Genomic DNA, 25,243 nt, shown 5'->3' on the forward strand with positions numbered 1-25,243 from the left:
CCTTCAGCATCTGCTACGTGGCTGTGTCAGCTAAGTGCAGGTCCTGTCCCTGAGAACACCGCAGTGGGCATCTCAAGATGTTGAGTCGCAGAAGTCACTTCAGGCCAGTAGGTTGACTTTAGGAGGAACAGAAAAGGTCATCACAGAGGCAGGATGTGTTATTTTATTTTATTCTCTAATGACAGATACTAATACTGTCATCATCTCCATTTTGTGGACAAGAAAACCAAAGCACAGAAAGGTCAGGTTACTTGTCCAAGGCCCCAGGGTCCACAGAAGAAAAGGATGGGGCCACTATTCAAGCCCTGTGAGTGAAGTAGTCCTGTCACATTGGCTGGGGATCAAATGCACAGAGTTTGGGAAACATCAATATTCTTTCCCAGTTTTCTGATTTTTCAGATTAGGGGATTGAGGCCCAGAGAGGGTCAGAAAGTGCCCAAGGCTACACAGTGACCCTGGGAGGTCAGGAGGGCCCCTGGGAGGACAGCAGTCCCCAGGATGGAATCTCTAGGCCTATTTCAAGCCTTCCCTCTTCCTAGCAACATTTTGAGGAAAGGAGGGGCAGGAGGGGCTTCCAGTTACCCAAGTGTCCTCCCTTCTTGGTGTAGCCAGTAAGCTTGGGCTTCAGGGAAATGGAAGCCACATTTATCCCGTCCGACCGCCATGAGCTCACTGTCTAGGCATCCACAGCTCCTGACCCCAAACCCGCATATCCTTGAGACCCACAGGAAATGGGGTAACCCTGGTGGCTCAGATGAGGGGACACAGGGCCCTCCACCCCAATTGCTGGGGCTCCCTCTCTTCTGGCAGCCCCTGCAGCACCCCTGCCCCTGTTGAGTCAGGCAGGGAACCAGCTGGGGCAGTTTCACTTCCTGGTCCCAACACAGCCCCTCTGGCCTGCCCAGCTGGCAAGATTTGCTTCTTACATTTCTTTCCTTCCCTTTTAGAACACAAGTTTATGGGTGAAGCGTCAGGGCCCTGCCAGGAAAGACAGGCATTCCAGGCAGAGGGGGAAGATGGAGGCAGGAGAGGAAAAGGCTTTGGCAAGAATACTTGTGCCTGAAAAGCCACATCCAGTGACTGCGCTGGCGCTGGGGGGAGGGCCCGGGAGACAAGCAGAGAGGACCGGCCGAGCGGAGTGGCTAGTCCTAGGCTCCCCTCTCCCCCCACCGCACTTCCCAGATTCTCCACACTGAGGGAGGGATGTTAGGGTCTGCATTTAATAGATAGGGAAAGTGATGCTCAGAGAGGTGAAAGGAACTGAGGATGTCACACAGCCAGAAAGTGGCAGAAAACTTGAAGTGTGGGGATTTTCCTAAGTCTGGGGTTCTTGGTTCCTGCACCAATGAGGGGCTTTTGGAGGCACGTGGAAGGAACCAGCATGGAGGGAGGGAAGTCACCCAGGGCAGCGATGGGAAAAATGAAGCTGTTTGGGAGGCCTGCGGGGTGAGGTGAAGGGGGAACAGGTGGGTTGGCATTCCAGACCCCATACCTGTCATGCCTGCATGCCTCTCCTCTGGCCCTGGGGTCCTCCTCCGAGGGGCTGGCGTCAGAGGGTCAAAGGGAACGTTTACAGGAGTCCCAGGCCACCTGGGTGCCACGGGCTACCAGTGGGCTTGGCCTGGCGTGTAGGTACCTCCTGGCGGCTGGGGGAGGTAGCAGCAGGAACCCGGAACCCACTGCGTCTCAGGCCTTATCCCTCTGAGATTCTAGATAGAAAAGTTAAAAGGTAACTTCCAAGTGAGTGAAACCATGACTCTCAGAGCCATATAAAGACAAACACATGTTAAAATGTTTATTCAACTCATGTAGGAACCAGACAGATGTTACACATGGTTTAAAAGTATCTAGGAAACAGGCACCTATGCAGATCGGAGTATTTGAGTAAACAGATGTGTGGAGGCACTTGGTTTTTCCAGGGGGCAGGGTGTATGTGTGTGTGGCGAACAGAACCTGGGCTGGGACAGGATGGAATTTGCACATCTACAGATAAGAGTGGTTTTGTATTGCTATCAGTTGCTTACTACGCACAGTGCTGTTTCAGAGTTCAAAGCTGATGCTCTGAATCGGAAATCCCGGAAGGGTGCGTCATGCAGACAATGCATTGAATGATCAGAACTGATTCATTGAAAAGCAACATTTTCCTTGCAAAAAGGAACGGAGTTCTTCCTTCCTTCAACAAACACTTGTCCATGGAGCATCTACTGTGCATTATTCTAGGTGCTGGAGACACAGTGGTAAACAGGACAAAGTTGCAAACCAGAAAACATGCTGGAACGGCATAGTGACCAGTTCAAGGAGCAGGGGACAGAGAAGGGCTTTTGGCGGTGGTCCGGGATGGGTAGGGAACCACAGATGGCAGAACAGGGCAAAGGCAGGAGTCTTGGGAGGGGTAGCCTTGGGTCTCCTTGTTTTCTGTTCTCCACACTGGAATGTCAGTTCTCTGCTCTAGTAGCTAGCCTAGAGGCTGGCACACAGTAGTTGCACAATAAATAATAAATACCCAACAGCTCTACCTCAAAGGGTGGGAGCTGCCTGCTCAGGGGAGAAGCTGCTGTGAGGTGGGCAGGTGGCCCAAGTGGGGCTCTAGAAAGGGTGTGCCCTGGGGGGCTGCAAGGCCAAGCCACAACCCTGCCCTCCAGCCCCATGTCAGAGGCTCCCCCGCCGCCCCTTCCCTTGCAGAAATCGAACCCTGGGCCTGGGGAAACTCCGAACTACAAGTCTTTCCATCAAATCTGGACTTTGCTGCTACACTGATTTTTTGAGATGTAATTTAGGATTTTTTGGGGGAACGAAATTGTTTTCTGCTTAAAACTCACAATACTCATCACTTCAAAGTGTACGGTTCAGTGGCATTTACCACATTCACAATCTACCTAGCTTCAAAACTAGCACCCCCAGAGATGACCTTCCCTCTCCCCCAGTAACTCCCCATGTGCTCTCTGTGGACTTGTCTGTTCTGGACGTTTCACGTAATGGGATTGTATGTCACGCGGCCTTTTGTCTGGCTTCCTTCAGCAGGTTTTCGAGGCTCATTCCAGTTGTAGCATGTGTCAGGGCTTCATTCCTTTTTACGGCTGAGCAAAATTCTTGTATGGATAAACTACACTTACCCACTCAGGTGTTGATGTACATTTGGGTTGTTTCTACCTTTAGGCCATTGTGAGCAATGCTGCTGTGAGCATGTGTGTAGGAGGCGGTTTTCAATTCTTTTGGAGACATGGAATTGCGGGGTTGTGTGCTGACTCTGTGAACTTAAAAAAGTGGTTTTCACAATGGCTGTCCCTAGCTTTTTCCGTAAATGTTGGTAGTTCAAAAAGTGCTGAACCCCACTGTGTGGGACCAAGAAAACCAGCCTGGTGTGGGTGAGGCTGGCTGGGAAAGGACGGACCTCCAGGGGACCATCACCCACCTCCAGGGAGCAGCTGACTGTACCCAAGAGAGCTACCTCCCTGCAAAGACAGCAGCTCAGCGTCACCTAGATTGCAGCCTGCCTGGTCCCTGAGGCATGACCTGCTCCCTACCCTGCAAGAGAGGGAGGGAAGAAGGGTCATTAGACCTAAACAAGGATTTAGGGGAGGGGAGCCCAGGATGGAACAATGGAGAATCTTGTTTTGGTTGAGGCAGAGCTGACAGCACGCTCTTGGGCTCTGCCAGGGGCGGATCCAAGTCCCTCCTCTGGAACATCAACATGGCCTGACCTGGGCATCATGGGGGTTGAGGTGAGGTGTGGAAAGCACTAGAACAGTGGCTGGGCCATAGGCAGTGCTACATTAAGTTCTAGCTGTTGGGACTTTATGTAGCCTGAGGTGGCACCAGGCAGTCTCTAAGTACATCCTGGTTTCACTGGCACGGTGACCCTATGGGTGGTGTCAGCCTCTATCCTATGATGGGAAAGCGGCTCCTTAGGATGTCTGGCTGTCCAGATAGAGGGGGTGACCTCTGGGTCACCTGAGTGGATAAGTGTAGTTTATCCGTACAATGGAATATTGCTCGGCCATAAAAAGGAATGAAGCCCTGATATATGCTACAGCCGGAATGAGCCTCGAAAACCTGCTGAAGGAAGCCAGACAAAAGGCCACGTGACATACAATTCCATTTATGTGAAACGTCCAAAACAGACAAGTCCACAGAAAGAGCACATGGGGAGTTACTGGGTGTCTCTGCAAGGCATGCAGGTGAGTGAGATTGATGCGAGCCACCCAGGGTGGGAGGGAGGAAGGCAGCCTCCCCATCTCCCAGGCTGCAGGAGCAGAAGTCCATTCGTCCTTCCCTGGGCATGTGGCTGGTTTCCAGTGGAAAGTCCGGGCCAACCCGGGTCAGGTACGCACTCCCAGGACCACATGACCACAAGAGGCACGGCAAAGTCAGGTTTATTGCTCTGGGTTAAGCCGGTGGAGACAGGATCTGGGGATAGGGAGGGGGATGTGGCAAGTCAGTGACTGTACCCTCCCAGCCCTCACTGAGTTCTCAATGCACTAGGATGCCAACTAGTGTACTTCGGACCTGCTGACCACCTGCTCACAGGCTGGGCCCCCACTGAAGTGTGAGGCGAACCCCAGGCTCTGGGGCGCATGCTCCTCCCCAGCAGTGCTGCTCAGGGAGGGGTGTCACCTGCGCAGGTCTGAGCTCAGAGGTGGTCCCGCTGGGCCAGTGTCCCTAAGAATGGGTATTGGTAGAAGAGGATGCCTCCTTCTTCTTCTTGGCAGGGGCCTTCAGAAGTGCCAGCCTCCTGGGCAGGCTGCTGCTGGCTTTCATCACCACATCATGTTCGATCTTCTTCCGGATCCCAACCTCCAGGTCCTGAGGGGGCAACCATGGGGCAGTGAGCTTAGGACTGGGGCGAGTGGGCCTGTCGCCCTCTGCTGAGAGCTCACAGGGGCTGGATCAGCAACTCAAGCAACTGCCCCCAGAACAGCACCTGAATCCGGGGGCTGGGGGTAAGTCCAGCTTTTACCTCTTCTCCTCGCTGGACCTCAGCCTACCCCCATTTTACAGATGGGAAAACCAAGGCTCCTGCAGGGAGAAGGCATTTGCGCAGAACTCCCAAAGCGTGGGAGTCACGGGAGACCAGAACCTGGTGTGCCCAGGACCTCTGACCTCAGCCTCTAGGTGGGCAGTACCCTCCTGGCCCATGTCATCCCAACTTAGCAGACGGGGGAACTGGGTATCTGAGCGACATAAGCAAGCCAAGGCATAGGGATCAGAACCCAAGTGTATTTGGGTCCCAAACTGGCAGTTTAATCATTTTCTCCAAACTGCTCCCGACCCCCACCCCCGCCTATGAGTTCCAATGACTGTTACCACATGCCTGGACACAGGGGTCACAAGAGCAAAGACAGAGAAAAATATCTGCCTTCACAGAACTGATGCTCAAAGTGTGTGTGAAGACTACATAAATGTCAACACACTATGTTAAGACGATCATAAATGCGGCTATGCATAAAACAAACACGGGATGACACGTGAGGGGTGTGTGCTGCAGGGGTGCCATCACGGATGGCCACTTAGAAGCCAGGCTTTCAGTCAAACTTGATTTGGAGGAAAGGAGACGTGCGGATTTCTGGGAGAAGACTCCGGGCAGAGGACACAGCCAGTGAAGTTCTGAGGTGCGACAAGGACCAGTTAAGGGGCCAGTGACCATGGGAGGGAGGGAGGACACAGGGCAAGAAGGTGACAGGGCAGGTCCACGCATGGCTTCGGGTTATGGAGAGGACATGGGCTTTTCCTGAGAAAGGCAGAGGCAGGGGCCTCGGAGGGCTCAGAGTGGAGGGCGGGACCTGGCTTGTGAGCTCAGCAGCGCCCCCTCGTGGCTGCTATGGGAGATGGGGAGGGGGCGGGATTCTAGTTTAGTCCAGAGGCAAAACTGATGGGATCCAACCAAGATGTGAGAAAGAGAGGAATCGATAACTACAGCATGGAGAAATACAGTCTTCTTGAATCAAGGCTGGTAAGATCATGTCGGGGAGAGGGAGAGGATGATCCGGATCTTGGTTTAGGATATGCTGAGTTTGATAAGCCCATGAGACAGCCCCTCCTACTGCCAGATGGAGGTAAGCAGGCCAGGGGGTACACAGGTCTGAGAAAACCGAGCCTCTGGGTAAACCGAACAGTTTGCTCAGAATTTTACACACTAGTTTGTGTCAGGTACAATTAAAACTCAGCTTTAACTCCACCAAAACCAGTTTTAAACCTCTTTGTAACTTCTTTGTAAGCTCAATCCTACCAGCCTATAAAAAGAAGCTGCATTTAAAGGTAGCCACAAAAATGACAACCGACGCAACGCTTAATTTGTGCCCTGTGCTGTTCCAGAGTTTTACAGGTGCCCTATGGCATCGAATCCTTCCAATTCTAGGTGAAAGATGCTACCACTGTGATCATTTCACAGGTAACAGGCTCGAGATGAAAAAGTATTAGCTGTCGATGGAGTTGCCATTTGTGTGCAGCACTGCCTTCTTGCAAAGCTCGGGTTTTCAACTCCTTCCCCAAGCAATCTCCCTTCCCGAGGTCTACTAAAGAGGGCAGTAACAGCGAAAGCAAGTAATGTGTGTTTAACACTTTTGTGCGCCAGGCCTTCCTTCTACGAGGCCCGTTGAATAGTAGGTGATGTTGCTGTGCCCACTGCACTGGGTGGAAACTGGTGCTCAGAGAGCTTAAGAGTTCTCCGGGCTCCATCCCTGGTACTCCACTCCCGCTCCCAGGCTCCATCCCCAGTACCCCGCGCCGGCCTCAGGTTCCATCCCTCGCGCCTCGCACACCTCCGCTCACCTTCTGGAGCTTCCTCTGCTGCACGATGCGCGCCTTCTTGGGGGCGATAGCACGACCTGGGGAGAGACGACGCGCTCGCGTGAGGCCGCGGAGTTCTGGACCCACATCACCCCCCAGCCCTACCTCACTTGCCGGTCCGACTCGCTCCTTACCACCCTTCCTCGGGCCCCGGTTCCGTTCGGAGGCCGTTGCTGCCTTGCTCTTTGCCGGCTTCCGCGCCTGGAACTTGCGCTGCCCCTGCGCCATGATCAGGAACGCGCCGGAAGAGGCGGGGCTGCAAAGATGCAGCCGGAAGTCGCCGGGCACGATGGGTCACGGTGGGGCGCAAAGGCTCACGGGATACAACGTGGCAGCGTTAAAGAGACAGCCGTCCACAAGTTATCTACCACAGGTAGTTAAGTGAAGGTCATGAAGATAAACCAGCATTTGCGGGGCGCTTGTTTGTTCTGTAAAACTTAAGACTTTTTATACGTAAAATTCAGTCTAGGATTAGGGTGAGGTAAGTGTGGCACTCACTGGGTACAAAAATTAAAGGTGCCCTAAATTCAGTAATCAAGATCAGTAGTATCGTCAACATTTAAAAATCATACCTTAATATGAACAAATAAAATCAGACTACAGCCTGCAGACTGGCTGCCTAATGTTGTAAACAAAGCTTTATTGGAACAAGGGAGGGTAACAAGTTGAGTAAGTGCAAAGTTCTACTCTATTCAATATTTCAGTATTTTGTTCCTTACAGGTTTTTTTGCAGTGATTTTGATTAAAAAAATATATTGCACAAATCTATTTCTTATCTTGATTACTGTACTGAGCTTTTTGGACCTGAGACATCAGCCTAGTTATAGTCCTGGCAGCAACCTAGGGGTGGTGGTGGTACTATCGTTCCCACTTTATGCACAAGGACAAACGTGTGCAGAGGCTGAAATGACTGCGCTAAGGTCACAGAGCAAATAAAGTGGCAGAATTGGGATTTGAACTTGGGCAGCGTGGCTCAGCTGCTCTGCTCTCAGAAGCCAAGCAAAGGCCCTGGTTGCTTTCCCTACTCCCCTCAGGAGATGGTGGCACTTAGGGCTGCCCGGAGCTCTTCAGGGGCAAAGACACCCAGCTCCGTGATGATGCCGCCAGTGATGAGGTCGTGGGGGGTGACGTCAAAGGCAGGATTCCAAACCCCAATCCCTGTAGGGGACGGGAGAGGCAAGAAGGCAGGTATTAGTTCCATATATGTTTTCAAGCTGCTGTCACCTGTTCCCCCATGGTGGTTCTTGAAGTTAAGGAATCCTTGGGAATCTGGGTAGGGATACCTCAAAAGTGAATGAAGACATGGACTCTGACATCCACTATTCTTGAGTTGTCATTATCCAAGAAGGTTTCTAAGTCTTATATCTGTATGTCTCACTTTTGCCTGCTCCCAGGAGCTCTTTAAGAACCTCCAAGAATCCACGTCAAGGCCTTTGCAAAGGTTGTACCCTCTGCCTCAGACACACGCAGGCTCACTGATTCACTTCCTTAAGAACTTTGCTCAAATGTCACCATTTCATAAGACTTCTCTGATCATCCTGTCTAAACCCCACTGCACCGAAGCCTCCCATTATCGTTCCTTGCCTTGTTTATTTCTCCTCAGACCTTTCTCCTTCTAACACACACTGTGATTTTGTTTATCATCTTCTTGTCTGTCAGCTCCATGAGGGCTGGACTTTTGTGTCTTTCTTCACTCCTTTATCTCTGGAACCTTAGCATCGATCGGGTGTTCAAAAATATTTGCAGAAATGATTAACAATCTTTCACACAAGAAGCTACAAACTGGTGGCCTGTAACTGCTTTCTGTGGCTCACTATTTTTTAAGATGACTGAATTAGTTGACAGCTTTCAAAATGTGAGAGATTTAAAAATACATAAAGCTTCTCTTGGAAAAATCCCAGAACAGACCCATTCCTGTGGGGTCTGCATTCCTGTGCCCAGTGGCTAGAGCAGAGTACTGGGGCCCAATAGGTCCCACAGAGTGCTCTTGGCCTGTATCCCTCATCCTTGTTACTTGTCTGTCCCCAGTTTTATTTTGTGTTGTGGGGGTGCTGACTCTGCTTTACATGGTCTTACGGATTTTGACCAGTGCTAATATGCCTCCAGGTGGGTAGGGGAGCCAAAAACAAAAGAGGAAACAAAAATGTCAAAGTAGTGTCTATGTTTACAAAGTTTCAAGGAATCACAGCAGAAAACCAGAGTATTAGAACTTCCCTCCCCTTAATGTTACTTTTACTTTGACTCTGTACTTGGACTATGGGGTGGCAGCTTTGTTATATTAAAGTGCTTAAGGGATCTTAACTGGTCCTTTCTGTAAAGGTTTTCAATCATAATTAATTCATGAGCAGTAACTAAGGGCCAGGCACTGTTCTCCATGGCACGTGGGTTAATTCACTGAACGCCCTGGGGTTTATGAGGTAGGTCATGGTAATAACACATCTTATAGGCATGAACACTGGGGCTCTTAGAGACCAGAGAACTTAGGCAGCCTGCTCACAGCTGCAAAGCCAGGCAGTGTACGGAACCTGAGAAACTCAGGGTCACTTTGCAGGGACTCTGCTAGGCTTATCTGTATTTCTTCTTTAGGTGAGCAAACTGAGGTGGAGAATAGTAAGCCAATTTGCTCGAAGTCTCCTAACTTATTAGTTGTACCTCCTGCTGACCTTACATCTGACCCCCAAGATGCTTCCATTCCAAGAAAGGGATTGAAGGAGGTGCTTATGCCCCAGAAGACTGATGACTCCCCATATGCCACCTGCTCCCTATGAAGAGGCTAGCGTTGCCTGCACAGAGGTGCCCCAGGCAGTGGTGCCCCACTTAGTGGGTGCAGCTTACCAGGCGCTGCAATCCGGACCCCGTTGACATCAGTCAGCTCCTGCCCTGGGCGCTCCTCGATGACAATTTCCTGGCCTGTCTCCAGACGGAGGTCACACGAGGAGCTGGGGGCAGCCACGTAGAAGGGGATGCCATGGTGTTTGGCAGTGATGGCCAGCTGGTAGGTGCCCACCTTGTTGGCTGTGTCACCATTGGCAACCACACGGTCGGCTCCCACAATGACAGCTGGAGAGTGAGATGTCAGGGTCACGACATGGCCCTGGATGCCTGCAGTGCTGCCTGCCGGAACCCCCCCCAGCTTACCTGACACACCCCGGTGGGCCATAGCAGCTGCTGCCATGCTGTCAGCGATGAGGGTGGCGGGGATTTGCTCATAGACCAGCTCGAAGGCTGTCAGCCGGGCTCCCTGGTTGTAGGGCCGGGTTTCTGTGCAGAAGGCATGACCCAGACGGCCCAGGTTGTGCAGTGAGCGGATCACACCTGCGGGGGGCCCAGCCCACCAGGAGGTCAGGATGAGATGGGAAGGGACAGGTGAGCAGGGTGGCCCATTGGTTAGTGGCATGACTCTCCAAAGACTCACCAGGCACTGTCCCACCTCCGGTCCCTTGCAGTGGCTGTTCCCTCTGCCCAGTACATGTATACTTGAACAGTTTCTTAGTGAGGCCTTTCTTAACCTCTCAATGTCCCATAGCAACTCCCATGCCATTGATCTCTTCCCCAGCTCTTTTTCCTTAGCATTTACCACTGTCAAACACATTAGGCATATAGTTAGTAATTTGCTTATGTTCGCTTCTCGACCTTTCCTGCTTCTAAGGGAAGATATTTTGTCTCCTCTGTTCACTGCTGGATCCCCAATATCTAGAAATGTGCCTGGCACACAGTAGGTGCTTAGTAATGTTTGTTGAGTGAATAAAGAAAGGCATGAAGAGAGGGGCACACAGCAGGTGGTTAATAAGGGTTGCATGAATAAAGGAATGCATGCAAGCATGAGTAGTAGGGCACACAGCGGGCTTAATAAATGTTTGTTGAGTGAATGAATCACTGTCTTGCCATCAAGTTCTCAGTTCCTAAGCACAAAAGAGGGGCCCAAGCAGGTAGGGAAATCTGGGGAATTTAGGGTCAAGTGGAATCTGTTCCCTTGATCTCAGAACCTTTTCCCTTTCTCCTGGTCAAAGCTACCCCAATCATTCTTTGGTGGGCTACCTCCTTCCCTTCAGTCCCCTTGGAGTCTATTTCCTGCCCACTCTGTAGGCACATGGGTCAAGCTGGGCCCATTGAGTAGCTGATCCTGGATGGATAGGTGGCCCCATCAGAGCTCCAGAGATAGAGAGACTTTTCAGGCACTGCTGGGTCTTTTCCTCATGATTTGAACCCCAGCAGCCCCGGTGCCAACCTACGGAGCATGAGAATGATGCCACCATAGAGGAGAGTAGAGCTTAGGAAGAGGGACAGATGGATCCTAATGCTACTACTTGAGCCCCTGTATCCAGCCATACCTGAAGCCATACCCTAAGTGTTTCTGTACAAGAATAAATTCATTTTTCTTTGTGTGTGGGTAAAATGGTTTGAATTTCTTTCTCTTGCATCTAAGAAGGGCCCTCTCCTACCCCCATGGATACCCACTCACCCAGGGCTGTGCCATAGCCAGCAGTGGCCAGGGCACCAGTGTTACAGTGGGTCAGCACAGTCACCTTGCCACCCCCAGGGGCTGTCCGCTCCAGGAGGTGGTGGGCTCCCAGGTCCCCGATGCTCTGATTGTCCTTGAGGTCTTTCTCCAGCATGTCCTCAGCATAGCGGATCACTCTGCGGGTAGACAAGGGGCTCTCAGGACCAGCCACGAGGCCTTGGGACCCAGGCTAACCCTTCCACTCCCAAAGCCTCTTGAGGCTGTGGAGCCTGCATCCTCTGCTATTACTACCTGTTATGCCACTCACTCATGCATAACATGTTTACTGAGCACCTCATGTATGCCAGGTGCTGGGGGGCACAGCAGTGAACAAGACAAAAATCTCTGCCCCTCTGGAGCTGACTGGATGGGCGGACAGATGATAAAGTGGGGCAGGGGAGACAGCACAGCTAATAAAGTGAAGGAAAATGCAGAGAGCAGGGGAGGAGCTGTATTACATGAAGAGCAGGGAAGCCAGAAACCCTGAAGGACAGGGATTCAGCTCTGTGGATACCAAGCCTGTAGAAATGGCATGTACAAAGGCCCTGAGGCAGGAGTGAGCCTAGTAGGATAAAAAACATGTAGGGTAATGGTGTAGTTGCAGTGGAGTCAGGGGAGTGGGAAAAGAGGGAAGGGAAGGGGTGAGGGCAGGAACAAAACACAAAAGCAAAAACCAGGAGAATGACACGGCTCTGAAAAGGACCTCGAAGGGCGGACAGGTCTGGGCATGATCAGAGCGAGGGACTGAATGCACCGATTTCGGGGCTGGGCTGCCCGGTGTTGATTCCTAGTTCTGCCCGTGTGGCCTTGGAATAAGACTGAGGTGCCTCTGCCTCCCCATCTGTTAAACGGGTTACTGTGCACAAAAAATGAGTTTAACAGTCTCCTCTTGGGGCAGCGCCGCGCACAAGGACCCCCCTACCTCTCCCGGACCGCCTCCTCCGTGGCGCCTTCGCGCTCCGCCTCCAGGGCTGCAGCGTCGGCTAGGTCGCGGGCGGCGCGGGCCATGTTGACGGCGGTGGGACGGGCGGTGACGAGGAAGCTCAGCGCATCGCGCACGAAGGCCAAGAGCGCGGCGAGCCCCGGCCCCCCGGCGCCCTCCTGCAGTTCCACGGAGAGGCTGAGGCAGCCCACAAGCGCGATGGCGGGGGCGCCGCGCACCTGGACGCGAGGGATCGGGGCTTTAGGGGCTGCGGGCGTGGGTGCCCCCCCACCTAGGCCCCGCCGCGCGGCCCCACCTTCATGGCACGGATGGCCTCCCAGGCCTGGCGCACCGAGCCCACCGCCTCGTAGTGCCTCTGTTGGGGCAGCAGTAGCTGGTTGAGGATCTGCAGCGAACCCCGCGAATAGCGGATCGCCTCCAGAGACATGGTTTCGCCGCCTTGCTCACAGCCTCCCTGCCAGCGCAGCGGGAAGCAACCGGGGCGCGTGCAGGGGGCGGGGCCGGAGTTCTAGGGGCGGGCGTCCCGAAGGAAGCGCACGCGCACATCAACCCCTCTGGTACCTCTGTCCACGGTGCGGGTCCTAACACACCTCCCTGACCTACCCAGGATAGCTTACCCCCTCTCCCGGAACCACAAAGGTGGCGCCGTTATAGGGCAACTCCTAGATGCCAGGCCCCGTGTTTAGCGTTAGGCTGACTAGAGGAGGGTCATACATAGCACGACCCCCAAACTACAAATGGGCACCCGCAGATGGCAGAGTTCTCCAGCCGGAGCGCTGCTGGTGGCCTCATGCACAGAAAGGCTGTAATTGGGGATTCCAAGAACGGGTTTGTACTGCTGCCCTGAAACCTTCCTATTCCAATGGGAAGTAAAGGCTGGTGGGCTGGGGGCAGCCACTGAGGCCACTACCTCGAGAGAGACAAAACAGATTGCCAATTCAGCTGCAACCTCAGCCTCAGGGCCGCATATTTTATTCACTGCTGTATCCCAGTGGCGAGGACATGCCTGACAAGCTGCAGGTGTCCTATCAGTTTTTGTGAAATGATCTTCCTTTGCTAAAGTTCAGGGAGAAGTGTTAGACAATATCTCCTGATGGATTTGCCACTGTTTTGGGGCCATTTTCCGCTCAGTTTACCAGTTGTCTTCAAAAGAAGCAACATTCCTTTCTCATGAAGGCATTCCCAAGGGCTGGGAGTAATGAGCAGCCCACACCTGCGTGTTCCAGCCTGGCCATGTCTGGCAAAGGTCTTGTACCCTGTGTGCCCCCAGCCTGGTCTTTCCTGCATGGTTCCTGCTGCCTGGTCCCCTTTCCATCCTTCATACACAACCTGTGCTGCCTTCTCCAGGAAGTCTGCCCAGATTTCAGGCCAGCCTGAGCCACTACCTGGGCGACGTCATGCTGGATGGGGACCATGGTTGGGGTCACAGCTGCAGACCCAGAATCACCATCATGCTGAGAGGCCTGTCAAACCTGGTTGGGAGCTAAGGTGGGAAAGGACAGTCCCTGGGTAACTGGAGGCAGGGGTAAAGAAGCAGCGCTTTAATGTTGGGATGTCAGGGGTCCTAAAGGCACAAATACCCTCTCCAGGACCAAATAAATAACTCCATCATGGTGGGAAGGCTCTGGGGATGGGGCAGCATCTGAGCTTTCCAAGGGCTGGTGGGAGAGGGGGGCTGCAGTCTGTGAGGGGTCTCCTGGGTGCGTCTTGGCCTCCAGAGCACATATTCAGCCCCTGGAATGGCTTATTCACTCTCCGAGTCGGAGTAGTCAGCCACGAGGGAGGAGCTGAGGGCACAGAGGTGGGGCACATCCTCAGACTGGGGCCTGTCCTGAGATCTCTGCTCCTGCCCCTGAGGCTCACTGGTCTTGAGGGTCTCGGCTGTCTCCTGAGAGCAGTCTTGGGGGGATGCAGGCCTGTCCTGGGTGGTCCCATCTGGGTGTGTCTCTCTGGACCTGGGGATCACGGCTGCACACTGGGGGCTCTCTGAGACCTCCCGGGACCGCCGCCGCACAATGCCCAGGTCCCCCCCAGTGATGGGGGTGCTGGCTGGCACAGGCCTGTGGTTCTGGGCCAGTTTCTTCAGAACGCTGCTAGCTTTGCTGCTGCTGTGACCAGGTCCTGGGGTGCCGGGGAACCAGGAGCGGCTGCTGATCTCCGTCCGCTTGAGTTTCTGCTTGTCCTCGTACGCTGGGGGCAGGGAGGAAAGGGGAGGAAAGAGGTAGAAGGCCACCCTCTGCCCTGGCCTGCCCTGGCCCACTTGTGGCTGAAAACCCCCATCTCTCTCCGCCCCGCCCCCTGTGCCCATCGGCCCCCCCACGCACAGTCTAGTGTGTGGAACTTGAGCAGGGCAGCCAGTCTCCGGTCGTCCTCTGTCTCTGGTACCAGTGGGATGGTGAGGCTTGCCTTCGCCTGCAGTGCGTGGTCCCGCTCCTCCTCCTCCTGTATGGCTTTTTTCTTTTCCTGTGTGGGGAAAACACAGCAGGGAGGGATGGTGGGTGTCACAGCTCTGCCTCCTCCCTGCCTGCTGAGCTGGGGGCACCTCTCCAGCTGTTTCCTCCTCTCCCGAGTTTGTGCAAGGGCTCCCTCACATAGGGCCTGGGACCCAGAAGTCCTTGACAAGTGGGAAACACAATTGTCATCAGCATGCATCCTGCTGGTCCTTCACTCTTCCATTCCACAAGTACTTAGGGAACACCCATCTTGCGCCAGGCCTTGTTCTAGACACTGGGGACACAGCGAGCAGACAACGACCCTTGTGCTCATGGAGCTCACATTCTGGTGGGTGAGAAGAGAAAGAATGCCAGGAAGGGGGTAGGGAGTGAGCAAGGGTTTCCATTCACCTTTGAATGTGGTGTGGGGTGGGAAGGAGGGTCAGGCAAGGTCTCCATGAGAAGATCACATCTGAGAAAAGATGCCTGATTGAAGAACTCATGCGGGCATCTGGTAGAAAAGTGTTCTAAGGCAGAGGGAACAGCCAGTGCAAAGACCCTGAGGCAGAAGTGTGCTTCAGGGGTTGACGGACAGCAAGGGAGCCCATGTGGCAGGAGAGAATGAGTGAGGGGAAGAGGGAGTTGGTGGCAAGGGGGAGGCTAGATCACTTTGGCCTGGTGGGCCATGGGGAGGCCTTTGCCTTCTACTTTTAAGTAAGTGGGAGCCACGGAGGGTTCTGAGCAGAGGGACCTGTAATGATTCAGGTGTTCACAGCTGCTCCCTGGTGGCTATGGTGGGGGGAAGAGACTGGGAGCCTGGAGCTGGAGACCAGGGCCAGACTGTGCTGGTCCAGGCAGGAGATGATGGGTGGAGGTAGTCGGAGCCTGAGAGAATGTGCTAACAGGACATGGGGAGAGGGGAGTTGAGGCCACTCCAGGTTTTGGGGTATGGGTGCCTGGAAGGACAGAGATGCCTCAGTTCCTGGGCCAGGTGGGTTAGGGGCTCATGGGGGCCGGTGAGATGTTATGTCTGAGGATCCTTCTCTAGGAGGAGACACTCAGAAGGGGACACACGTCTCCAGGCCGCAGGCCTGGCTGGAGGCACACACTTTCAGTAGCAAATTATCAGTAAGAAGACTAGCATTTTCCTTCTAATAATCACAGATTTAGCAGAAAAAGAGACAGGAGATAGGAGCTGTAGGAAGGAGAGTTCAGAGTCTGGTGGGGTGGCCTGGAATGCTCCTGCCTGGGAGCACAAGACACCCCACCGAGCCAGGGAAGAGGGAGAAGGTTCTCATGTCCTGCAGACGTCCCTGTGCCCTGTGGGGCACCCAAGACAGTGAAAAACCCAATTATATTCTTCTGGCTCTGGACTCTGACTTCCTGGGGTGTAGCTCCACCAAGTATTTTTGGCACAGCTTCAGTAGCTATGGTGGTCACTGACTGCAACGCCTCCGGGTGTCCCAGAGCGAGGACCATGCCCCTGAGCCCTCTCCCCGCAGGCCCAGGGTCTTGTCCGAGCACGTACAAACTGAGCTAGGCGTACTACATTTTATTATGAGCAATGTTCGTTCCTTCCATCAGGCACTGCAGGGATGATTTTGGAAATTACGCTGGGCTGGGTTGACGGATCTTTGCATTTCATTTGCGGACAGCTGAATGGGCCCAGGAAACGTGTTAGGAGCTGACCAGGAAGTCAGTGCCTTGCTGGGCTTCTGCCTGCTGCCCACGGTAGGTTTGGGCCTCACGTCAGGCTTGAAGCTCTCTTTCCTTTTGAGAGTCTGCCGAACAGCAAGGCAGGGCTCCCCTGGGGAAGGGGCTCAGGTGCTTAAAAAGAGCCACTGGGCTGGGGGCTGGGGCCCTCCCATGGGCACCCTCAGGTAGGGACATGGTCCCATGTGGCAGATGGGGAAACTGAGGCTCAGAGGGTAAAATGACACGCCTGTAGCTAGGACATGGCGAGGCAGGGCTGGACCTATATCCTCCCTCCTCCCATGATGGCGACTCAAGATGCCCCCCTGCCCCTCTGTGGTCCTGATCCAGGGCGGAGGGCAGGGGCCCTGCTCACCCGGAACCTTTTCCGCAGCATGCTGTTGAGGGCGAAGTCGTCCTTCCAGGCGCTCTGGGCCTCCTGGATGTGGCTGAGGGTGGGGAGGGCCTTCCTGAGCGTGTTCCGGTCGGCCTCACCATGCTCCAGGCGGAACATGGCATCCGTCTCCAGCTTCTGCTTCTTCTCGTGCTCTGCAAGGTGAGAGGGTAGCTGGGCCTTTGGGGCTCCAGCTCGGGTGCCAGCTTGGAGTCAGCCTGAGGGGCCCACCCACGGCACTCACCTGTCGTCAGCACCTGCTCGTTGTCTGCCATGTCCCAGCGCTCCTCCTTGCGCTGGGCGCCGCTCACGATCACATAGTCGCAGTTGGCAGGGTCCGTCTGCATCTCGATGTAGTTGACGCAGAGGTGGCATTTCATCCGGAACCTGCAAGGGTTGGGGGTGGAGTCAGAACCCTGCAGCTGCCCCAGGCCCCACTGTGACCCCTGCCTGCTTCCATCCATTCACATGTGTGGCCATTCAATAGGTGTTCACTGGGCGCCTGCTCCATGTCTGGGGGTCCGGCCATGGGCGAGACCAACACAGTCCCACCACCAGAGAACAGACCTACTGTCTGGAGTTGGTTCATTCTCAACAAACCCTCCCAAGCTAGGCTGCTCTGTGGCAGGGCTGGGCACCAGCAGCTGGGGGCACAGCAGGAAAGCAAGCCAACCTGCTCTCCAAACAGCTGATGCTTCAGTGGCGGCCACGTGGGCAGCGAGGGCACAAGCAACGTGAGTGTCAGGCAAGGAGCACTACTTTAGAAAAGGTCTGAGAGGTGGTGTTGGAGCAGAACCCCAACACTGGGTGTCTGGGGAAGTGTTCCCCAAGGAGGGCACCTTCCCGGGGTGTGCAAGGGGCAGTAAGGAGGCCCTGTGGCTGGAGCAGAGGGAGCCAGGGAGACAGCGGAGAGGAGGACAGGGAGGGGCAGGGCAGAGCAGCAGGGCCTTGTGGGTCATAGGGAGGATGCAGGCTTTTACTCTGAGGAAGGTGGGAGCCATGGACGGGTCTAGGCAGAGGGATGTGCCCTGATTGACAGACCAGGATGGTTTTCCAGACACGTCCTCAAGAAACTGCCATCAGGAAGAAGGTGCCAGCTGCCCTCCTGCTCACACTCCTCTGTAGCCCCCTCCCACTGCAGCCACCCTGTGCATCCCTCTGAGATCCCATCAGGCTACGTTCACCTGTAAATCGGAGTTGTGTAGTAATTGCCAACCTTCTTCTTTTCTGCGTTATAACGAACACCTGGAATGAGAGGGAGAGAACAGAGGCTGGTGGTCAGGCCGCGCCCAGCATCTTTTCCCTGGGCTGGGGGCAGACAGGTGGTACTCTGCTTCCCTGCAGGGGAGACGCCTCAGGACACTGAAATTCAAGGTAGGAAAGAGCTGTGCCTGGGCCACACATGTGACAGGTGCTCAAGCTACAGAGGGGAGGAGAGGGAACGGGAGGGTCCAGGTTGGAATCCTGGCTCTACTATCTACTAGTTGCATGACATTAAGCAGCTGCCTCTGTCCTCTGGGCCTCAGTTTCCCCAGCTATTGAACAGGGTGGCTATAAGGTCTACCACACAGGCTGTTGTGAGAACCACAGGAGCTGATAATACACATGCGTCCCTCAGTGCAGGGCCTGGCGCTCAGCTTTGAAGGGTTGGGTTTTTCGATTTTTTCTTTTTCTTGTTTGCTGTTAGATGATATATATAGCTTTCCTTTCCTGGGTGGTTGCTTTGGTCCAGGGCCCTGAGGGGGACCCACATGTGGTGTCAGGCTGAGCCCACTCTTTGTCTCTGGAGCACCTGGTGGCCTTTGGGGCAGACACTGGTGGCTGGGTCAGATCAGGGGAACATGTTGGGGGCTCCCTCATCCTCCTCAGCAGTGGGGTGATCCGGCCCCTTCTTCCTGTACCTCCGCAGGCCCTGTGAGGGGGGCCAGACCCTCCTGCCAAGAGCCACCAGCTCCTGCTGACAGAGTGAGACACTGCTGGGCCAGGAACTGCAGGCAGTGCTGAGGATCTCCACATTACAGAGAAGGAAACGGAAGCTGGGAGGCTCAAGTCACAGCGTCTGTGCAGGGCCGAGGACCCATGCATGTCTGCCCTCCTCTGCACCTGCAGCACTGACGACGGTCCCAATGCTAAAGGTCACAGCACGGGCGGTGGCACTCTGGGTTTAGGAGCCCCCGCACGAGCCGTGTGCTACATGTTCCAGGCCACACAGGGGGACACTCCTACCATCTGAATTTCACGAGTGGGTAAACAGGCACACAGGGCCTCAGTCTCTCGACAAGGGTCACCCAGCTAGGGAGTGGCAGAGACAGGACTTGAATCCACAGCCAGGCCTCCTCACTGCTCTGCAAGGAGGCGTCCATAGCCTGCCAGTCACCTGGATGCCTGTCTTCTCTCCAGCTCCTCACTGGGCACCCCCTGGGTGAGTCAGCCTCTTACAGTAACAGCAGTTAAGAGGCTCCCATCTGCGGGACTGAGTGGCCGGGGTGGGGTGAGCTGGGGAGCACAGGGGCAGGCGAAGCTCACCCATGCCAATGTGGTTCTTGCAGCCGTCGCACCAGATGTTATACGGCATCTCAAACCTGCAGACAGAAAGTGGCTTATTTGCACCTGTCCACTCAGGCTCTCCCTGGTCCCCATTCCACAATGCCAGCTGCAGTCACATTGCAAAGGGCATGCGTGTGGGGAGGATAAAAGACAGTGGTCATTCCTATAGCCAGGCCCGTCCTGCCATGCTGCTCTCCCACCAGCTGACCTCAAGCTGCAGAGGGGAGGAGGTGAGAGTCACCATGGCGTGCTGCTGCCTTTCATGCCTCGCCAAGAAGCTAAATGCATCTCGGAGAAGCAGCCTTGGACTCAAGAGGCTGTGCATGCCTGCACTCATGCTCTTTTGGAGCCTGGACATGGACATGTGAACATGCTCAGGCTAGCTGGCTGGAGGACGAGAGACATGTGGAACAGCACAGTTGTACCAGCCAGTCCCCAGCCAGGTGATCCCTGGGTCACCTGAGAAAGCCCAGCCCAGCCCAGTCAGCCAAGCCCAGCTAAGGCCACCAGGGGCATTCAGCTGAGCCAGACTGAGCAACACGTAATACCGGATTATTGTTTTGTTACATGGCAACAGCTGACTGATACAGTGACTTGCTGCTTTATGGAATGAAGACCCTGAATGCTGGGCAAAATCAGGGGGCAATGAATTCTCCTTGAGATTGATGCCAGGTGACACAAGGGGTAGGGGTCCTTAGGTGATGCCAGGGCCTTACCTGATGATGAGGATGCCCTGTGACAGCTTCCGAGCCCGCTCCCGCAGCGGGTGGCTGTTGTGGTATCGGTTAAGTGAGCCATGCTGTGGGGAAAAGATGAAGCAGCAGATTAGCACTGCTGAGCTGTGGGGCTCACGCTCTCTCTTATGAGGCCAAGAGAAGCCCCTTTCTTATGCCCTGCGTGCATATTAACAACAAAACGGGAGGCACTGAGGACTTGGTGAGTGAAGCAGGTGGGGCTGGAATCAGGAATACAAGTTAGAATCTTTCCTCCCCATGAAGGAGCTGAAGCTGTGTGACCCTTGGAGGGGGGGCAGCGGTGACCTACCCTTTTGCCTTCTGAGCCTTGGTTTCTCCTGTCAAATGGGGACAATGACTGTAAAAGCCTCTGGGTATTGGGAGGATTAGGGGAAATGATGATACTGGTTGACATTTATTCAGTATTTTAATCCCTCAATGATTCTGTGGGGTCACTTTATCTCCCCCCTTTCAACAAGCAGTGGTGTAAAGAGGCTGAGTCACAGGGACCTGTGAGGAGCACCGAGCAGGGATGGACTGGCCGGTTCACAGGCCCTCACTGAGCACCTGCAGGGGGGGTACAGAGTGAACTAGATGGACGAATGTCCCTGCCGCCAGGGAGTGGATATCCGAGAGGGGCAGATAGACAGCACCCAAATAAATGGATGATACATCAGGGAGTTATAAGGGCCACATGAGAAATAAAGCTGGGTGGTGTGATCGAGAATGAAGACAGAGGTCAAGGTGGCGCTCTGTGAGAATAGCCTCAAGGGAAGGGAAGGAACCTTGTCAAAAGGAGGAAAAGATTGCAGGCAGGAGGAATAAAGAGGAGGTCAGATGGGCTGGAGCTGGGAGAGCAAGGGGATCTGACCCACAGCCAGCGTGAGCGCCCTGATCCTGACATCTGCAGGAAACACGCCAAGCTGGGCACAGAGTGCAAGGTCACTGAGGAGAGCCATGTTTACCAGCGGGAGAAAAGGCTGCCCTGAGGCTCACATGACCAGTGTGAGGCAGCAAGACCTCGGGGGTCGTCCACCCTGCTGCAGCTGCAGCTCTGGCTCCAGTGGCCCCTGGCCTATGGGGTCTCCGCTACTGTGGGAATGGAGACACGAGCCTACCCCTTACCTTTTCGGGATTAAAATCTGGAGGGTAGTACTTGTTCACACCTTTCCTTTCACCCTAGAAAGCAAAAGAGACGTGACTCAGAGGGTCCCACAGGAGACCTGCTCATGCAGCCTGACAGGGTGGGACCTAGGTGAGAGAGGCGAGGGACACTATAGAGGAGAGCGAGGCTCCAGGTCTGAGAAAAACCCACTGTTGTCACTGTGGAAAACTCCAGGAGGGTCAGATTCCCTGAGAGCAATGGCTTTCACAGCTCTCTGGGGGACCATGGCTTACAGCAAGACGTATTTAACGCTGCAGTCGTACAAACACACACGGGATACAGCTGAAGCACAGGTTTCCTGAGAGAACCTGTACCCTGGCCGCAGGAGTCCCTCTTTTGAAATGCTGGCAGGCACCCGCTAAAGTGGCCTAATGACCCACCAAGCAGTGGGTTTCAAACTTAGCTGCAAGTTACAACGATCTGGGGAGTTTCTAAAGTACAGATGCCTTGGCTCCACCCCCAGGGGTTCTCCTGACAAGGACCTGTTCTGGATGTGGTGCTCAGACACTGAGCTCTTTTTTTTTTAATTTTGGTATAATTAATCTACAATTACATGAAGAACTAGGCTCCCCCTTCACCAAGCGCCCCCCCCCACATACCCCTTCACAGTCACTGTCCATCTGTCGGACACTGAGCTTTTAAAAAGCAACCCGGAAAACGTGTTAAAAGAAATCCTTGTGCATGCGTTCCTAGCAGCACTATTCACAACAGCCAAAGTGCAGAAACCAGCCAAATGGCCATTAATGGAAGGATGACTAAACCAGGGTGGTCCATCCACACAATGGAATATTATTCAGCCATAAAAAGGAATGGAGTTCTGATTCATGCTACAACACGGATGAACCTTGAAAACACTATGTTAAGTAAAAGAAGCCAGATACAAAAAGGACACGTTTATGTGAAATGTCCAGAACAGGGAGGACACTGGTGGTTGCCAGGGGCTGGGGGTGCGGGGACATGGACTGTCAGCTAATAGAGACCCAGTCTCTTTTTGGGGTGATAGAAATGTTCTGGAACTAGACAGAGGTACTGGTGTACAACATTGTGTATGTACTGTCATTGAATTATACACTTTAAAATGGTAAATTTTGTTATGTGAATCCCACCTCATTAAAAAATTTTTTTTAAAAAGACAGAAAAAAAGGGAAAAAGCTTCCTGGGTGATTTGAGTACACATCAAAGATTGGACACCACTGCAACAAAAGATCGTTGAGTAGAGTCTGGAAACACCTTCTTAGAGCTCGAGGAGGGGTGGAGGGGACTTTCGGGAGAGGCAAGGGGCTGATTTGGTGGCTCAATAAAAACCAGAAGAGAAACCCAGTGAGCACAAACATGTCTGCTTACCATACTGGCAGATGCCTACTGGTCCTCGCCCTCAGCACAGGCAATCTGAAATGATGACACCAAATGTGTGGTGTCAACCCACTGCCCAGGCCCACCCTTCTGGGGATCCTGGCAGAGGGTGTGAGGCTTCCCTGGGAAGACGCCTGGAGCTGTATGCGGCGGCGGCGGCAGCTCTGACAGTCCTCTCTGCAGGTGTAGGAGGCATCCAGAGTGGGGTCTGTTTAGAAAGAGTGTCCTGTCCGCTCTCCATGTGTCACAGCTGACACTTCTCACCCCTCCATGGCCCCCATCCCCCTGGCCTGGACCAGTGCATTGCCTCCTTCCTGGACTTCTGGCTCTGCCCTTTACTCCCATGGTCTGTTCTACAGGGGCCAGAGGAGCTCTTAAAAATATATATCTGAAGTATATTCTCCTTCTTAAACCCCTCCAGTGATGCCCATCGCCTTGAGAATCAAGTTAAACCCCTCCCCATGGCCCATGGGGCCCCCGCCTGCCTCTTCAAGCCTATCTGTTCCCCTTCTCCTGCATGCTCGCACTGTTCCAGTCATACTGGCCTCCTGCCTGCCTTCAGGGGTACAGGCCAACTGCCTTGAAAGCCCTCACCAGCTGTCTGTTCTTCGTCAGAGGACTTGTCTGGACCACCTGGTCTAAAGTCACTTCTTCCCTGGATTTCCTATCACATCACCCTGTGTCAGTTCCCTTGTCTACAGACTGTCTGCCTGGCCAGGTCACAGTATGCTCTATGGGATAAACGCTGGTGAATGAACCGCTGCTAATTGATGGATGTTCCATAGGATCAGTGCAGGTGACACGGGTTCTCAGATGCAGGGTTCCTTACACTGGGGGGTGGGGAGGCCGCCTCCCCCTGCGTCTTGGGAGGACAAACTTCTAGGTCAACTAAAAAGCTCTATGTGACACTAAAGAGGTACACTGTGAGAGACTGAAGTGTATTCAAGAATGAGGATTGGCAAATTTTCCCCATCAAGGGCCAGAGTAAATATTTCTGGCTTTGCTGGCCAGACTCTGTCCCAATGACACAACTCTGCAGTCTCTGCAAGAAAGCAGCTGTAGCCGATATGTAAATGATGGGTGTGGCTGCATTCCATCAAAACTTTATTCATGGTCCCTGAAATCTGGATTTCACATGATTGTCATCTGTCACAAAACATTATACTCCTTTTGATTTTTTTTCCCAACCATTTAGGAGTTCAAACTATTTTTAGCTGGCAGGCTGTACAAATCAGACAGTGGCCTGGCTTTGGCCAGTGGATGTAGTTTATCAGCTACTGGGGCTACAGTAAGGAATTCTCAAATTGTTCCTACCACCTTAGCTGTGCACTCTAATGGTTACTGTGTGCCTAATGGCACTGTGCTAAGTCTGACGCCATTGCTCCTTTTACTGTTTTTTTACTGTATCTTCAGTTTATGAATGAGGACATGGGGACTTAAGTAACTTACCCAGGGTCAGAAGCTGACCAAAAGGCAGAGCCAGGGTGCACAGCCTGGATGTAAACTATCTTGCCACCACCCTGAACTCCCTCAACCTCTGATCCTCCATATGTAAAGAGTGTCCCTGGACCAGATTTCCCAAGGCTGCTTCAGATTTAAAAATGCGTTTGCCAACAAAATAGTTAAGTGCCCACCCAGCCTTGGGGGGCATAGTTCCCCAGGCTTGAATCCCAGCTCCACTCCTCACTAGATGGGGGACCTCAGCCAGTGTCTGAGCTTCCCTGATACATATTTCTATATTTCTTCACCTGTAAAGAGTGAGGGAGGGTGACAGGACTGATTTTCTGGAGTTGCTGTGAATGACTGGGAGGTGCTTGCAGAGAGGAATTATTCCGTGTATGGGAGCTGGGTATCTTAGGATAGTTTTACCACCCCAGTGAATGACAAGGTAGGACGGTAGGGCGGATGGATGTATAAAAACCGCTGGTCCGTGGTGTCAAGAGTAATTGTAAACTCCATCGGTTCTGGGCATACTGCTTTGACTGGGATACTAACTCTGCTGCTCCTTAGCAGCTTGACTATAGGCAAATAGCTTCTCTCTCTGAGCCTCAGTTTTCTCATCTGTAAAAGAGGGTTTATAAAAGTATCAACCTGATCAGGTTGCTATCAAGATTCAGTGAGTTAAATGAAGCACTTAGAACAGCGCCTGACGCCGAGTTAAACGTTGGTAGGTAGTTTTAATCATTTCTGATGCCAAACGGTTTTACAAGCTTCATTTTACAAAATCTTCACCACGACTCAGAAAGGTAGGGGCTAACTGGTCCCATTTTCCAGATGAAGAAAACTCAAGGCTCCTTCAAGCTTGACTGGGCCTCCAGTCAGGGCTGGGGTCGCGACCAGGGCCCGGGATGTGGGTCAGGGGTCAGCAGTTGTTATTTGAGGCGGCTTCGGACACCCGGCCCAGGACTACCGAGCCTCGCGATCCCCGCACAACTTGTCTTCGTTAGGAAGCTCCGAGGTCGTGTGAAGAAGCCGCCGTACCACCGACCCTACCCCGGCCGCCCCTCAGCCTGCCCCCACTTACCTGCCCTCCTTCAGACGTTACGCCACGCCTGTGCCCGGAAGTAGGCGCTGGGCGCGCAGGGAGGCGTGGCGCACTCGCCGGCGCGAGGCGGGGCGAAGCAGCGGCGCTGTACTGATTGGTTTAGTGTCCGAAAACGCGAAGCGTTCTTTGTCGTGGAGTGGGCCAATCTGGG

At 53.7% G+C, this 25,243-nt stretch overlaps 3 protein-coding genes across 7 annotated transcripts; all 3 read right to left on the reverse strand.

The window, feature by feature from the left end:
* Window positions 1-4,357: 4,357 nt before the first annotated feature.
* C13H19orf53 (chromosome 13 C19orf53 homolog) lies at window positions 4,358-7,076 on the reverse strand. The gene is made up of 3 exons (XM_017670733.3): window positions 6,921-7,076; window positions 6,769-6,824; window positions 4,358-4,803 (listed from the first exon to the last, which is right to left on the reverse strand). The coding sequence occupies exons 1-3, from the start codon at window positions 7,012-7,014 to the stop codon at window positions 4,660-4,662; spliced, it is 294 nt and encodes a 97-aa protein (XP_017526222.1). The 5' UTR covers window positions 7,015-7,076; the 3' UTR covers window positions 4,358-4,659.
* Window positions 7,077-7,406: 330 nt separating this feature from the next.
* Window positions 7,407-13,607, reverse strand: MRI1 (methylthioribose-1-phosphate isomerase 1). 2 transcript variants are annotated; one of them, XM_037018855.2, is made up of 6 exons: window positions 12,526-13,607; window positions 12,210-12,448; window positions 11,249-11,424; window positions 9,925-10,047; window positions 9,622-9,846; window positions 7,407-7,944 (listed from the first exon to the last, which is right to left on the reverse strand). In XM_037018855.2, the coding sequence occupies exons 1-6, from the start codon at window positions 12,655-12,657 to the stop codon at window positions 7,817-7,819; spliced, it is 1,023 nt and encodes a 340-aa protein (XP_036874750.2). In that variant the 5' UTR covers window positions 12,658-13,607; the 3' UTR covers window positions 7,407-7,816. The 2 variants fall into 2 exon arrangements, with proteins under 2 accessions (XP_036874750.2, XP_017526221.3); XM_017670732.3 differs by having other exon boundaries at window positions 9,925-10,101.
* A 149-nt stretch (window positions 13,608-13,756) lies between these two features.
* On the reverse strand, window positions 13,757-25,170 carry YJU2B (YJU2 splicing factor homolog B). Of its 4 annotated transcripts, none has more exons than XM_017670727.3 (10): window positions 25,072-25,170; window positions 22,539-22,755; window positions 21,155-21,208; window positions 20,012-20,094; window positions 19,275-19,330; window positions 17,933-17,993; window positions 16,993-17,135; window positions 16,731-16,903; window positions 14,555-14,693; window positions 13,757-14,420 (listed from the first exon to the last, which is right to left on the reverse strand). In XM_017670727.3, exons 2-10 carry the CDS (start codon window positions 22,539-22,541, stop codon window positions 13,975-13,977), a joined length of 1,158 nt encoding a protein of 385 aa, XP_017526216.1. In that variant the 5' UTR covers window positions 22,542-22,755; window positions 25,072-25,170; the 3' UTR covers window positions 13,757-13,974. The 4 variants fall into 4 exon arrangements, with proteins under 4 accessions (XP_017526216.1, XP_017526217.1, XP_017526219.1 ...); XM_017670728.3 differs by having other exon boundaries at window positions 22,539-22,583; window positions 25,072-25,135; XM_017670730.3 differs by lacking the exon at window positions 22,539-22,755 and having other exon boundaries at window positions 25,072-25,139.
* Window positions 25,171-25,243: the final 73 nt, after the last annotated feature.

This window comes from Manis javanica, chromosome 13 (assembly GCF_040802235.1).
Source record: "Manis javanica isolate MJ-LG chromosome 13, MJ_LKY, whole genome shotgun sequence".
In the NCBI taxonomy this organism is placed as follows: Eukaryota; Metazoa; Chordata; class Mammalia; order Pholidota; family Manidae; genus Manis; species Manis javanica.

What these genes read in the sequence shown, in the direction of transcription:
- C13H19orf53 (XM_017670733.3), bottom strand. Translation starts at nt 7,014, where the DNA reads ATGGCGCAGGGGCAGCGCAAGTTCCAGGCGCGGAAGCCGGCAAAGAGC. An exon ending in CCGGGGCCCGAGGAAGGGTG is followed by an intron (nt 6,825 to 6,920) that starts GTAAGGAGCGAG and finishes GTCTCTCCCCAG; the next exon opens with GTCGTGCTATCGCCCCCAAG. An exon ending in AGCAGAGGAAGCTCCAGAAG is followed by an intron (nt 4,804 to 6,768) that starts GTGAGCGGAGGT and finishes TTGCCCCCTCAG; the next exon opens with GACCTGGAGGTTGGGATCCG.
- MRI1 (XM_017670732.3), bottom strand. Translation starts at nt 12,657, where the DNA reads ATGTCTCTGGAGGCGATCCGCTATTCGCGGGGTTCGCTGCAGATCCTC. An exon ending in AGGCCATCCGTGCCATGAAG is followed by an intron (nt 12,449 to 12,525) that starts GTGGGGCCGCGC and finishes CCTCGCGTCCAG; the next exon opens with GTGCGCGGCGCCCCCGCCAT. An exon ending in GGTCCGGATTGCAGCGCCTG is followed by an intron (nt 7,945 to 9,621) that starts GTAAGCTGCACC and finishes CGTCCCCTACAG; the next exon opens with GGATTGGGGTTTGGAATCCT.
- YJU2B (XM_017670727.3), bottom strand. An exon ending in CAAGAACCACATTGGCATGG is followed by an intron (nt 17,994 to 19,274) that starts GTGAGCTTCGCC and finishes CTCTCATTCCAG; the next exon opens with GTGTTCGTTATAACGCAGAA. An exon ending in TGCTGCGGAAAAGGTTCCGG is followed by an intron (nt 14,694 to 16,730) that starts GTGAGCAGGGCC and finishes TTCCCCACACAG; the next exon opens with GAAAAGAAAAAAGCCATACA.